Below are 13,444 nucleotides of genomic sequence, written 5' to 3' on the forward strand. Positions count from 1 at the left end.
GACGTATGAAGGTTCAACAATTGATACATACGGTCCTATACAAACAATAGTCGTAAGGCGAGTAGGTACTAGCACATCCTTGCCCCACCAAATCCCAATGACCAGAGGGTATCGCAGAAACGACCCTGCCCCAATACATGCCCTTCCCGATCCCAAAACCAGCCCCTCTGAAGAACGCCGTGACAATGTGTAGAAGACACCACATCAAAAGAGAGCCTGTCGCCTCTATGCGACCGCCAAACACTCGTCGAGAACGCCCATTAAATCATTCACGTCCGACTTGGTCGAGCCGCGCCAGCTCCATTCGGACTCTAGACCTTCCATCCCGTCTTCCATGCCGCCTGCGCCCCTTTCACGGTCCGTGAGTGCTCCGTTCACGGTAGGAGCAATGCCATTGACGCCTTGTGCGGCAGCGTCGGGCGCGGGGATATCGGGGTATCCATTGAGCAGGACGCGATGCGACAGGAACGGATCTTGCCTCAGATATGCATCATCCAGCCGCACGGCGAGGAGCATATCATCCATATCGAGGGCATGGCGCTTCGTCTGCATCCCCAGCTCCACCGGCAGCAAACCAGATGCATTTCGCTGAATGGCGCCGCGCTCGGCGCCCTCTTCTTCCTGCCGCAGCCGGCGCCGGTATCCACTCGTCTGGATGCAGCGCTCGGCGTTTGCGCGCGTATGCGCAAACATCTGGCCTAGGAGCTCTTTGAGGTAGATCTCGGTCGCGCGCTCCAGCAGCGTTACGCACCCCTCTACGCCACCCGATACTACGCCCCCCACCAATCCCTCCTCGTAGCAAATCGGCTCAATACGGCCTTGCACATCCTTCGAAGCAGGAAACTCCAGCGTCTCCGCCGCAAGGTTCTGCGCGAAGCGCTGCTTAATCTGTACATCCCAGCTCGTCTTCGCAATCCCGCCTGCCGCGCCCTGCGGCGCAACAACATCCGGCGGCTTGACAGCCAGCTCATTCCGGTAGTCCAGCATCTCCGTCAGCCTGTCGTTGACGGGCTTCCCGCTTTCCTTGAGCGTTTTGATGCGCCGGCGGTCGCGCGCGTGGATGGCCATGACCTCTTTCCGCAGCCGCTCCTCCGCTTTGTCGTTGGCGCCGCTCGCGCCTGCATTCTTGGACGTGGCGGCAGGCTTGTCCGTTGCGACGACCCATGGTGCTACGTCGGTTGGAGGCGGGTCGCGTAGGGTGTTGGCGTAGATGGAGGTGAGGAGGGTATTGTGTAAGCCAAGCGTGGAGATAGGAGAGAAGTTAGAGTTGGTGGAGGTGATGACAGAGGGCGCAGCGGAGAGGAGGGGCTGCAGAACCCAGCTGAGCTCGGCCTGGTTGAGGCTGCCGAGCACAAAGGCATTGATGGCGGTCTTGTAGTCGGTCCATTGGTCGCCGAGCGCCGCTTTCAGCTGCGTGTAGATGGGCTCGAGTTCGATGCGGGGCACGGGCGCCTTGCCGGTCTTGGTGGAGAGGGAGAGAGGGGTGGCGCTGGGTTTGGTGGTGAGACTCGGGGAGATGCCGAGCGTGAGCTCCGCGGGGTTCATCTTGGGTTATCGCTGGTCTGCCATGCGCGGCGAGAACGGCATGCGCTCCACGCAGCACCGGTCACGTGGGGCTTGGGAGGGGACTGTGAGGCTGGTTTGGATGGGTAAAGATGCGGCACGATTGCGCTGGCTTGCACGCCTGGATGCACTGCTGATGGGTGAAGTGCGCGCATGCGAAAGTGAATATGAGGTGCAGTATGCGGACGGGAGTGGAGGCGGGTTGGCCCGCTGCAACGGCCCGCGTCTGCACCTCAGGCTGCAGCACGTGTCTTTCAGGCACGAAGCATTGAGCTTCATCAGATTCGACTACAGCAGCTTCAATGCGACATCTCTCATTCCAATCATGCTATACTGCAAGACTGGCCAGCAGCTACGTGGCCCTCACAACTCGTTCCAGTTCATCATTCCCGCTTAAAACGCTCAACAACAGCACAAACCGACCCATCAGCTCCCATCCTGATCGTCGGGAGTGACAAGCACACTGCTCCTAACCGCCACAGTCTGCAAGCGACTACTAATCGGCAACTGATACTTCATCAGCCCCCTGACGGTCAACTGGAAAGGATGCTGCAGCACGCGCTCCCACCTCTCGCTGCCCCCACTTTCCGTCTTGTTTCCTGGCCGCTCGAGACGCAACTCGCCGGAGGAGTTCTGCGCGGCGCGTTTGAACGGCGATGCATCGAAATTGAGCGCTTGGTCTAGGTGGAAGATTTGGCCGAGGAGCATCGTTTGTCCGTCGCGTTCGAGGTCGTCGTCGTCGGGTGGGTCGGTGCCGTGGTCCACGCCACCTTTATAGACGTGCGGCTCGAGGGACAGATCCGAGTTTGCGTCGGAGTATGATGAGCCGGACCCAACGTGTTTACTCCTGGCAAAGACGTTCATGTCCATCTCCGTCACCGTGATGCCCAGGGCATTGGGGTTTACTGCCGCCACCCACAGATCGAGCATCAGCTCCTGCTCACTAGCCAACACGTTCGTGATTTGTAGAATCTCAACGTTGTACAGCGGTCGGTTGGACATGAACAAGAAGCCCAGTGTCCCAATGAGCACAGTCACCACAACGATGACGGCCAGGATGCAGCCGCCGTAGCGGCCACAGCGCCCGCGCCGCCGCACGCCGTAGTACTCGTCGATGGAAGGGCTGCGTTGGAATCTTCGCGTCGCGCCGAATTTGGGACTGCGTGGGCCGCGAACAGTCCCGACGAGAGGGGTGCGTTCGTCATCGCCAACCTCTGCATCGAAGTCGAATGACGAGTCCTGTTTCTTGCTAAACAGGCTGGACGGCTTCTGCTGCTGTAAAAGTCCCGTCTGCGCACTCCTCGGTGAGTTCGGCCTCGAACTCCGCTGCCCCGATCGCAGCTTCGAGGCCTGAGTGAATGGAGAGTCCGGATCGAACATGGACTGCTGACTCCCACCCCTCCCAAAGCGCCCGAAGTGTCTCGGCGTGTGGGAGCGCACAGATCCGCCTTTCCCATCTGGACTGTCGGGGTCATTGACGGCATTGTTGGAGAACTTCATGCTTCGTTTGCCTGCTACCCTCCGTGAATCGTCCATGATGTCGCCGAGGTTGCGGATGGCGCTGCGCTGTGCATCGGCGGTGCTGTGCGACGATGTGACGCTCGGCGTTCGCGAATGATGTCGGGCTCGTCGCTGCGGTTCGGGAGGGTTCGATTCGTATACGAATGTTTCTTCGGAATCGGAGGAGTTTGCTTCGTCGACGGCGTTGGCGACGCGTTGTTCGAAGATGTCGGCTTTGGATGAGGCTGCACGCACGCACATTGTCAGTATATCACACTGGAGTAAACGCGCCTGCAACGGGCAGACATACCGGTACTCTGATTAATACTCCTCGCCTTCGACGACGTCTTCTTACGCTCCTTCTTCGGTCGAATGGCCTCACTGCTAGGCTTTTGCCTCACGCTACCGCTGTTCTCTCCCCGTCCGGCGCCAGATCGATCGCCGACATTGAGTGCGGATTGCGGGACGGAAGGCACGGTCTCCGTCTCGACCGTCATGCCCTGTTTCGCATCGCCCGACCTCATCTTCGTCGACCCGAGCGACGCGTAGCTCTTCGACGCCGCACTTCGCGGTCGTGAATTCTGCTTGCTCTCGTCCTTCTTGCGGGGACTCTTGGCACCTGGACTTTCACTTCCGCTCTCGACTTTGCCCTCGCCATTCAAGATGCCATTGTCGGCACGTTTGGCTGGTCGTTTCTCGTCATCCGAAAGCTTCGTCAAGGGTTTGAGCTCTGCAGTTGCCGCGACCGCGGCCGGGCTTGGCTCTTTGATATCATCCGCATTCTCCTGCACAGTCTCAAGGATAGATTTCCCACTAGGTCCTCGTGATAGCGGTTGTTTTGCTGGCTGCAGCTGGCTGGTCTTGGTCGGTTCTTCGGCGTTTGATTTGGGCGGGGCAGGGGTCGAAGGGATGGGAGGAGTAGCGCCTTGCACACTGATATTGGGCGGCGCAGTGGTGAAGTCCGGCTTCTTAACACTTGTAGCGGAAGCTCTTCTAGAGCTCGAAGCGGAAGAAGGCGGCGGCGATTTTACACGCGGCGAAGCGGGTCGGTTTGGTGCTTGTTCGCCAGGAAGTCCTGCAGGCTTGGCTTGCTGCCTCGACAACTTCGACACAGCATCGGCAACTGTGCCTTGTTGCAATTGCGGCGCGTTCGCGGCGGAAAGGGCTCGTTGGATGGCAGCCGCCGAGGGTTGTGTGGATATGGGGTTCGTCAAGGATTGTGGTCGGACATCTTTCCGAATGGGCGAGGCATTGCGTGATGTGCGCGGACTCGAGGCTGGAGAGGGGGATTGCACTCGTTTCAGATTCCCAGCGGAAAGCTGCTTGTTCAATGGGGGCTGCGACGGTGGTGGAGGGGCAGTGTTCGAGGCGGGGGGAGAGGTGCCCGAGGGTTTGCGCGCGGCCGAGGTGTTGGCGGCATTGTTTGTCGGGGAGGGATCCGTCTGGTCGGAGGTGGGGTTGGGATGATGCTCTTGGCTATTGTTGTCGGCCATGGTGGTCGCCGCCCATCACAGTCGCGGGTGGAGGAAGGGGGCTGCGAGGCATGCGCCGACCTGGCCTTGCTCCGTTGTCGTCACCGACACTCCATTCCAACGCGTTATCGATAGGCGGTGCAGCAATGCGCAAGGTGTCGCGTGGCGTGCGGGGGGTGAGATTGGGGATGATCGAAGCAGCGCTGACTGGGGGAATAGTCGGAGGGAGAGGATGTCGAGAAGAGCAAGAGCAAGGAGCAGACGAATTAGCGGGAAGGGGATGGAGCGAGGGATGAATGGATGGAAGGGAAGTTCGGGTGCGTGACCTGCACACTATGGACGTGGCGTCGTCAGAGTGGCGTCAGTCGTTTCGGCCGTGGCGCACCAGGAACGCGCTCCGGCAAGGCAGACCGGTCCCATGACTAGATCAACAAAGAATCGTCCATTCAATTAGTAGCATTTCCTCCCTATTCTCTCCCAAGCGGGTAAATGCGTTGTCCGCGACGAGCCCATGATACTTCACGTGTTATTAAAGCATCCTCATCAACCATCCATCCCCGCCTCAACCATCCACCTCACCATCCCCCAAAACATGACTTCTGTCCTCCATTCCCCAAGTCCCCACCCCACCTCACCCACCTCCACATGGCCGCCAAACCTCATGCAACTCTTCCCGCCAACGCCAACGCCAACGCCTCACGCTACTGCTGCACCCTTCGGGAGAATGCAAAAGCCTGCTTGCCGAGCCCAACAGTAATGCAGCATGCAATAATCCCCCTAAGCTCCTAAGGTACCTACCTCACGCTTCCTTCCGCGTCCCAGTTTCCTGTTTCCCTGCAGCCTGCCTCACGAAAATTCCTCGGGTTGAGGTTCTATGCCAAGTTTCGCGTCGTCTTGTCGTATAAAAGGGCCAGTACCCTTGCAAGGCACGGCACATCTTCCGAGCGCGCAGCCTGTTCAGTGAGGACACATTGGTGAGCCAGTGGAGCATTTCCTCTCGTAAACTACATACATCGTTACTTTCTCGTGTTAACGCCTGCAGACTATGCCAAATGCAACACAAACGCAAATGCATGCGCGACGCAAACGCAGCAAGCATTCACTTCGCTTCTCCTCCTATGCGTCCCTTCCTTGTCCACCGTAGAATCGCCTTCCTTTGCCGCATTCAGATATCCACCATTTCCACATCCTGCTCCAAGTGCAACACATCGTCCGCTGGCCCCCAGTTCCCCTCATACACCGTCGCGCCCGCCCTTCGCCTCCGCTCCACCCACTGCACGCCGCCCGCAGCAATCAGCTGATCCACGAGAGGCCGCTGTTCAGGACGCGGGCAAATCATCCACTGCACCACGCTGTCCAGCGCCTCGGCATCATGCGGATCGACCATGAAGTTCGGTGGCTTGACCAGATCGCCGCTGCGCCCGACGCCGCCTCTCGCCGCCGCGACGGGGCGCAAGAAGCTGAGATCGTCTTCGTCGTCCTCGTAGGGTGAGAGATTGTTGCTGTCGCTCGCTGCGGCGTCTTTGTTGCCTTTTGGCGTCGAAATGGGCTCGCCCGACTCGTCGCGCACAAGGCTGTTGTCGGAGCTCCACGTCAGACTGGGCAAGTCGCTCATATCCCCCGCTCGTAGGCGTTGCCATGATGTGCCGTTGTCCGGTAGAATGATATTCCCCGCAATCTCCAGCATGATCATGCCGAGCGAGAAGATGTCGGCGGGCTTGTCGAAGCAACCCGACAGCACTTCCGGTCCGATGTACTCGCGGTCGCCCTCTCCATCCAGACCCGCCGGTGCCGGCCACTCGCTCGCCAGACCAAAATCGCCAATCTTCAGCACGCCTTCCCAGTCGATAAAGACATTCGCAGGCTTGAGATCGAGGTGGATGAAGTTCGAGTCGTGGATGGATTTGACACCCTGTGCCATCTCGAGCAGGATTTTCCAAATGCGAAAGTCGTCCAGCCGGCCCTTGAAGCCCGTCTGCGTCAGGAAGTCCTTGAGGTTGCCGTTCTCACAGTACTCCAATTGAATGTAGAGGTGGTTCTTCGACTCCCAGTCGTCCACCAGTTCCACCACGTGTTCGTGTCCGCGCATGGCTTTGAGGATCTGCACCTCGCGCATCTTACGCTGTCGGTCCTTGTTGCCTGCGTACGGCTTGCGCGACTTCTTCACCGCCCATACTTGACCCGCAGGACTCGCCGAGTTCCCGTTCTGCGTGCGAGTCACGTTGAACTGGCCCTCCACGCGGTACACTTGGGAGAATTCGCCGGTGCCGAGCGTAGTGATGTGGCCAAACCGGGCGGTCAACGCAGTATCGACATCGTTGGAGAAGTAGCTTGACGATGCGTGGCTGATGCCGAGACTGCCATTGAAGTGCTGATCCCTTGGACCCGTTGGCGTGGCCGGAGGAAAGCTAATGCTGTTCCCCAGGATTGGTGGCGGTCGACGTCCAGCGGAGATCGAGAGACTGCTGGGATCTGGAGGAGTGAAAGACTCGTGGAAAGACTCCTGGGGCGTGTGTGGAGACAGCTTCGGTCCGCGCTCATGCGTTTCGCTTCCGATCTCTTCTCCTACAAGAAAGAACGACTTAGTGTACGTGTTGCCAGATGTACTCATCAAGGGTGCGGATCTGAGCGATCTCTTCGCAGATGGCGACGGCGAAACCGGCATCTGCCCGTACTGCAGAGATCGACTTCTCCCAAACAAGGGTGACGGTGAGGTGCACGCCGTCAGCGTGATGAAAGGCATGGGCGATTCATCCAACGCGGGTAAGCGCCCCTTTCCCATCCTCTCGTGAGGGGTCTGGGCGGGAGAGTGGTGGTACTTACGATCCGTCAGAATCTCCGGGAGCTTGGCTTCTGCCCTGTCTGGCGCAGCGAAGATATCCGGATTGAGCGACGTCCTCCTGCCAAACAGACTGCTGCGTAGACTGTTACTCTTACCCTTGGACTGTGGGCGTGAAGCTGCCGATGTAGACTTTGTCGGTGTTGGTGGAAGATCATCGTTGCTGGAGTTGCTTTCCTGGTGCGAGGGCGAAGTGTTGACATCTTCCCCATCGATGCTGATGAAGCTTCCACTTCGAGTCAGTTGCGGTGCGCCAACTCTGGCCGCGAATATACTCAGTCCTTTCCCAACTCCGTCTACCGACACGATCGAGTTGCGAGCATTGAACGGCGTGGTAGGGCTACCGGAGTCGTGCATCGGATGAGCCAATCCACCGCCCAACACCGACGAAGGAGCTGGGGAGGACGGAAGTAACACATGAGCCTTCTTCGATGGCGTGTCGGGCATGTGAGTGCTGGAGTACAGACTCTCTGGCTGCATGTCCATGTTACGATTGCGCTTAGAGATCAATCCTGTGGACATGAACGCTTGAGGCAGAGGCTTGGCCATTCTGTATCCTTCGGGAGTCGCGAAAGATCCCTGGGATGATCCCTGGCTGGACTGAGCGTCGGAGCCATGTTGCGACCGAATTGCGCCAATCGGTAGAGACTTTGAAAAGCTCAAAGGTAGGTGGGAGGCGCCATTCGGTGGGTGGTGCGTAGCGACTTTGGACCGCTGTGAAGGCTGGCTATGGTCCTCAGCTACGCTGGATGCATTTGACGAGGAGGGCGTCAGGGCGTGCGACAGGGGATGCGGTTTCGGCGCGGACTGATACGCTCTCTGAGATGGCGGAGGGAAGAGGACAGGCGGCTCGTTTGCACCGCTCCGACGGAATGGAGATCCTGACTCGAGGCTTCGCAACGGCAAGGTGCTGTCCGTTGACATCCTCGGCCGCGTACGAATGAGCAGAGGGCTGAAAGTCAAGTCTCTTGCGGGTTCGAGGTGGAGCTTAGGTCTCCCAGTTGCGTTTCGTTGTTGCAGAGTGGACTTGCGCAGCCCGATCGGACGGCGCTGAGGCGAGTGCGCGTGTCCTGGTGTCGAAGAGGGTGCCTGCAAGTATGCGGGTCCCTGGGCGTCCTTTTCCTCCGCGGAATCGGCCGAATCGCTCTGGGAGTGATCGGAGCCTTGGTCGAAGACGTTGAAGTCGCATCCTAGAGAAGAAGGCCCATGTAGACTTCGACGCTTGACCGGCGGACTCTCGAACGTCGCGGCCTCGAGATCCATGACGCCGTCGCTTCGCTTGAGCGGACTCGACCTGATTGGCGACACGTCCTCTTTCTTCACCGATTGGAGTAGCTTGTCGGGCTTGAGGAAGTCGAATTTCTCGAATGAGTCGAGGTTAGGTTCGGAGGTGGTCGCAGGACCGTCACCTCCACAGTCCATGTTCTCCTGATCACCCTCCACAGAGGGCTTCCGGGAGAGCGACGGGTGTGCATTCGCTTGGCTGATGTTATCGGTCAAGGCGAGGCGCAACGGACTGTTGGGTGATGTCCTGCGTACCAACGGGCGCGCCGAGCCTGTGCGTCGAACAGAGTACTTTGGACGAGGGACAGGATCGGTGGCAGAGCCTGCGCTGTGTGCGCGGGAGACTGTGAGCAGGGAATTGGGTGGAGAGCTGGTCGTGCTGATCGTAGGGATGGAATAGCGACCCGGTTTGGACGGGGACTTGGAAAGCGAGCGCCGAATCTCTTGGATGGATGCGTAGCCGTCGATTGCGCCGGGTTGTATGTGACCGGGAGACAGCAGGTGGGCTGCGTTGCCTGGAGAGTGCCGGGGCGAGTATTCAAATTCCATCCTAGCTATTTCATCTCCTCAATGAGCGATCGGGGCGATTGTGTGCGCAGCGAGTCGATGGCGCTACAGTCGAGCGAGGCAGAGTGTCGCAGGGAGAGCACCGCGTGGGTGTTTACCCGTCTGTTGACTCAGATGATGGCAAATGCGCGGATGGTCGCGGCCTGTTAGGCAGCTCAATTCGGGGGACAGCGGTGAAGGGTGTTCGCGCCGTGGGCTTGTTTTGCGATGTCGTGCACACGAAGACGGAAGAGTGAATGCGTCCAGGACGGGCGGAATCGTGCGCGCGTGGGTGTAATATGGTAAGGATGAGTGACTCGGGGTACGGTGTGGTGCCAGGAATGCAGGGTGTATCAACACGCCGCGTGGTTCCGGCGATGTCGGGCGAGTCGGTCCTCCACCGGGCGCAGAGCGCTATAACGAGGCAAGAGTCGCAGAGTATGTCCGTTTTGTACAAGACTATGCACAGGAGACGTGACGGGGAGATGTTGAGGAGCAGGGGAAAAAGATCATCGTTGCAACGTCACCCACAGGGACGGCAGTCGCGACCCTGTGTCTTCGAAAACGCGCAGCGACCACCGCGCTAGTCTCGGAGCTAGGCGAAAAGTGGATCTCGGAGGAGCGTAATCACGTGCACGGGCGCGTGGAGTTGTTTTCGCAGGGAGCCTAGTAACGCCCAATACTGGGGGTGAATGGCATGAAATATCTCGTGAGAGTATCGACTATACGATGCTTTTCTTTTCCCTGCCAAAAATTCTACCATAAGCCCGCCCAAGGCTTTCGAATGTATACCGCGACGACAAGGAGCTTGGCGTTGTTTACCTCCAATGTAAACAGAGGTGCGCAAGCTGCTACGTCATCCCCAGTCGGAGCATTTCACCACTGCCGTTGCATCCAGTGGTTTTCCTAGCACGATCATGATGAGTGAGACATTCGCATCGCATGACACGCCGATCGCACAAGGGTCTTGCGTGGCGCATCCACACGTATGTGGCTGTCAGCCTAGCCATCATCATTGCTTGTCGGCTGGATACAGAATGCCGTTCTGCCGCCTCAAATCCTCCGTGATTCCAATCACCACCCTCGAGATTTCCTCGAGCTGCACGGACGCATTGGTATCCTTCTCCCTGATGATTCGAGCAAATTCTACCGCCTCCTCCTCCATATTGACGTTCGGCTTCTCCACTTGCTTGTATGGACCGGCAAGTTCTTCACTTTTCTTCGTCTTGGGATGCCAGTGTTTCACCGAACTGATATCCGTGGTGCCGTTGACGATCATAGTGCCCTTTGCCCCAAAGATTTCACAAGGCGCTGTGCTGGCGTAGCTCTTGGAGTTGTTGATCTGCACTCCGAATCCGTCATATCGCAAGATGATCACTCCTCCCCCGTCTACTCCAGTCCTGCAGATGAAAGGCACATAGACTTGGCTCTTGGGCGCGCCGAAGAGCGCAACTGCGAAGCTCACCGGGTATACACCAATATCAACCAAACTGCCTCCAGACAGATTGAGAGAGAAGATGTTGGGCTCTTCCCCCGCAAGGACATTGTCGTAGCGACTGCTGTACGATGCGTACACCAAACTTGCGCCGTAGATGGGACCCAATGCCTTTTCTTGCTTGATCAGCCGGTGTAGCAGCTTGAAGTTCGCCTCTTGAATATGTCTGAAAGCTTCGAGCAGGAAGACTCCCTTTTCTTTCGCTATCCGAAACAAATCGTCGAGTTCGGCTTTTGTCGAGGTCGCTGGCTTCTCGAGGATGACATGCTTTCCGGCAAGCAGCATCTGCTTGGCTTGTTCATAGTGCAAGCTGTTTGGGGAGGCGATGTACACAGCTTGGAGGTCGCCGGCAGCGGCGAGCTCGTCTAAGGACGTGTAGAGGTTGGAGCAGCCATGCTTCGATCCGAATGTCTGCGCCTGCTGTTGCGTGCGAGAATAGACTGCCTGGAGCTTCCACTTTCCGCTCTTGCTGGCCGCACTGACCCAGGAATCGGTGATCCAGTTCGATCCGATGGTGGCGTAGGGGATTGGGTCGGCCATTGGATGCAATACGAGCTGGTGGCACATGTGTCCACTCTCAACGGGACCTCCAACTCGACACGACAGATTTCATTCTCACGCCAACCGTTCCGCTGTCCCGCCCGCTGCCCTGCGGGTCCCGTCCGTGCCGCGACCCACAACTCGCCACAGATCTGGGGTTGGTTACATTGATCTCGATCACATGCGAGTCGACAGATTTCACAATGGCATCAATGGCCCGCGTCACCCACCACATCATGCTTACAGCCTTGCTTCTTATCCCATAAGCCGGGCGAGATTGGCAAAGGCTATCGTCGTCTGGCTTGCCGACCATGTTTTTGACTGGATCTTTCCGTGGTAGGTCAATTTCTTGCATGTTTGCCATTTGTTTGCGGTGTTTGGGAAATGAAAACGTTTGCAGTGAGAGGGAAATGCCAAACCAACATCGTCTGAATCCCCTAACTGCATTGACCGCTGCTGCGTGCCGAATCCCAACCAAACGAGACATCATGTGCTGACGCTGTACATTCATAGTAACCGGCTTCAGCGGTCCAGATCCAGAGCAAGAGCGCGATCCTCCAGCAAAAGCAACGAAACTGACCTTCCCCATCCACGAGCCACGGACAGGACAACAAGAATGGACTCACGAGTCGCCACCGCCCAAGTTCCAAGCGCTATTCGCCCGCATTCTCAGACCCACGGACATATCCGACAAACACTTCCAAGCTCTGAACATCACGACCTCGCCACCATGTTCCGTCGAAGATATGTTGCCATCACATGGGCCCCGTAGTCCGTACTTACTTCCCCTTTCGGATGCAGACACCCCTGCCCAAACCGAAGATCTAAATTTGGATCCAGCGACTGCGCGAAGACGAAAAGATTTCAACGATAGAGTTGCGGAACTTCGAATCGATAATGACCTGGCCTTTCGGACCATTAGCAGAACTGTGGCGGAAGGCATCAAGCCGCCTCGCATTGCTCATATGCGGAGATTTTGGGAGAGTGTCGAAAACATGAGCCAGTTTTGGGACGCGAGTCTGGACCAATACTACGAGACTACAGAAACTTCGGCAGAAGAAGGAGAAGAAGAGGGCAAAGGGGCAAAGCGTCTGAGGCTGGGGAGCGAGACAAATAAAGACTTCAAACTGGTAGTTGATGGGAAGGAAATCGTTCCCTTTCCCAACGACATACCCGCAGATCCCCCTCAGCCCAGAAAGCGATACAAAGGCCGACGCATCGGCGCTGGAACAGACATGCCCGACTCTTACCGCTCCGACACCGTGAGAGCGTTCGTCGAAGGCACCATCTGGCCCTTCCGCACCTCCCTCGCACCCCCACGAATCATGCCCATCGTGCAATTCGGCAAGCTTAACCTGCCTGTGCGACAGACAGCCGCAGTCTACCAACTACCCAATGACCGGACCAAGGCTCGACAAGGCTACTTGCGTGGTCCAATTTTGATTTTACAAGCGCGTCCTGAGCTCGGATTCGAGAAAGAGAATGGCGAGCAAGACGAGGAAAAGGCGCGGCTGGATCTCATGCGGGAGATCGGCGGGCTGCTGCATCTTGCTCAGGAGCGGCGGCGAGAGGCACAGGAGTACGTCAAGCCGGGCGAAGGGCAGTGGTGGACAACTGTACCGAGATGGGGCGGCGGGCCTGGTGGGGAAGTGCAAAATGAACTGGGCAATAGTGATATTGTTGATCTCGTGGAAGGGGTTCGGGAGGCGAGTCAAGAGGATGAGGGGAAGAAGACGAGTGGGTCGCGAAAGTCGAAGAGGAAGGAGGGCAATGCGATTCTGTGGAAGGAATTAAAAGCCGGCAAAGGGAACTGGGATGCGAAGACGGAGTACGCGGCTATCGGGCGGGAGCCGGAATCTCCATACGACGAGGTAAGGGATCAGATCACGAAAGGCGGGAGACATCTTGCTGAGCACGGTGTAGATTTTTCTGGTGTCGTCGCTCAACCACCACGTGTCGATTGTCAAGGCTATCGTCCACAACGACTACTCCGACTGTCTGACTTCCGGCAATCTCCCCGATCCCCTGCCGCAAGATCCGGAATGGTGTCGGCCAAAGGTCCAGCGCACAGTATGGTATGATCTCTTCGATGTGGAGCAGCGGTTGGAGCTCTTTCGCGCGCTGTGGGGAATCATGTCTTATATGACTCGATTCCATGAGGTCTGAACGAATCTCTAGACTGGAAAGGAGATTTCTAGCCAGGAT

The 13,444-nt window shown here is 57.7% G+C and overlaps 5 protein-coding genes across 5 annotated transcripts; 1 reads left to right on the forward strand and 4 right to left on the reverse strand.

The window, feature by feature from the left end:
- Positions 1–6: 6 nt before the first annotated feature.
- On the reverse strand, positions 7–1,752 carry BDY17DRAFT_288838 (transcriptional regulator of RNA polII, SAGA, subunit-domain-containing protein). Its single transcript, XM_033732257.1, has one exon. The coding sequence runs from the start codon at positions 1,543–1,545 to the stop codon at positions 226–228; it is 1,320 nt and encodes a 439-aa protein (XP_033593932.1). The 5' UTR covers positions 1,546–1,752; the 3' UTR covers positions 7–225.
- A 237-nt stretch (positions 1,753–1,989) lies between these two features.
- BDY17DRAFT_314465 (vacuolar segregation subunit 7-domain-containing protein) lies at positions 1,990–3,560 on the reverse strand (the record flags this gene model as incomplete). The annotated part of the gene is made up of 2 exons (XM_033735819.1): positions 1,990–3,308; positions 3,374–3,560. 2 exons carry the CDS (start codon positions 3,558–3,560, stop codon positions 1,990–1,992), a joined length of 1,506 nt encoding a protein of 501 aa, XP_033593933.1.
- A 2,140-nt stretch (positions 3,561–5,700) lies between these two features.
- Positions 5,701–9,207, reverse strand: BDY17DRAFT_244918 (uncharacterized protein; the record flags this gene model as incomplete). The annotated part of the gene is made up of 2 exons (XM_033730578.1): positions 5,701–7,084; positions 7,430–9,207. The coding sequence occupies 2 exons, from the start codon at positions 9,205–9,207 to the stop codon at positions 5,701–5,703; spliced, it is 3,162 nt and encodes a 1,053-aa protein (XP_033593934.1).
- Positions 9,208–9,816: 609 nt separating this feature from the next.
- On the reverse strand, positions 9,817–11,286 carry BDY17DRAFT_288842 (putative oxidoreductase YgjR). The gene has a single exon (XM_033732258.1). It carries the CDS (start codon positions 11,264–11,266, stop codon positions 10,217–10,219), a length of 1,050 nt encoding a protein of 349 aa, XP_033593935.1. The 5' UTR covers positions 11,267–11,286; the 3' UTR covers positions 9,817–10,216.
- Positions 11,287–11,550: 264 nt separating this feature from the next.
- Positions 11,551–13,405, forward strand: BDY17DRAFT_314467 (uncharacterized protein; the record flags this gene model as incomplete). Its single annotated transcript, XM_033735820.1, has 3 exons — positions 11,551–11,575; positions 11,753–13,110; positions 13,163–13,405. The coding sequence occupies 3 exons, from the start codon at positions 11,551–11,553 to the stop codon at positions 13,403–13,405; spliced, it is 1,626 nt and encodes a 541-aa protein (XP_033593936.1).
- Between the last annotated feature and the right edge of the window lie 39 nt (positions 13,406–13,444).

This window comes from Neohortaea acidophila, assembly GCF_010093505.1.
Source record: "Neohortaea acidophila strain CBS 113389 unplaced genomic scaffold BDY17scaffold_1, whole genome shotgun sequence".
Taxonomy (NCBI): Eukaryota; Fungi; Ascomycota; class Dothideomycetes; order Mycosphaerellales; family Teratosphaeriaceae; genus Neohortaea; species Neohortaea acidophila.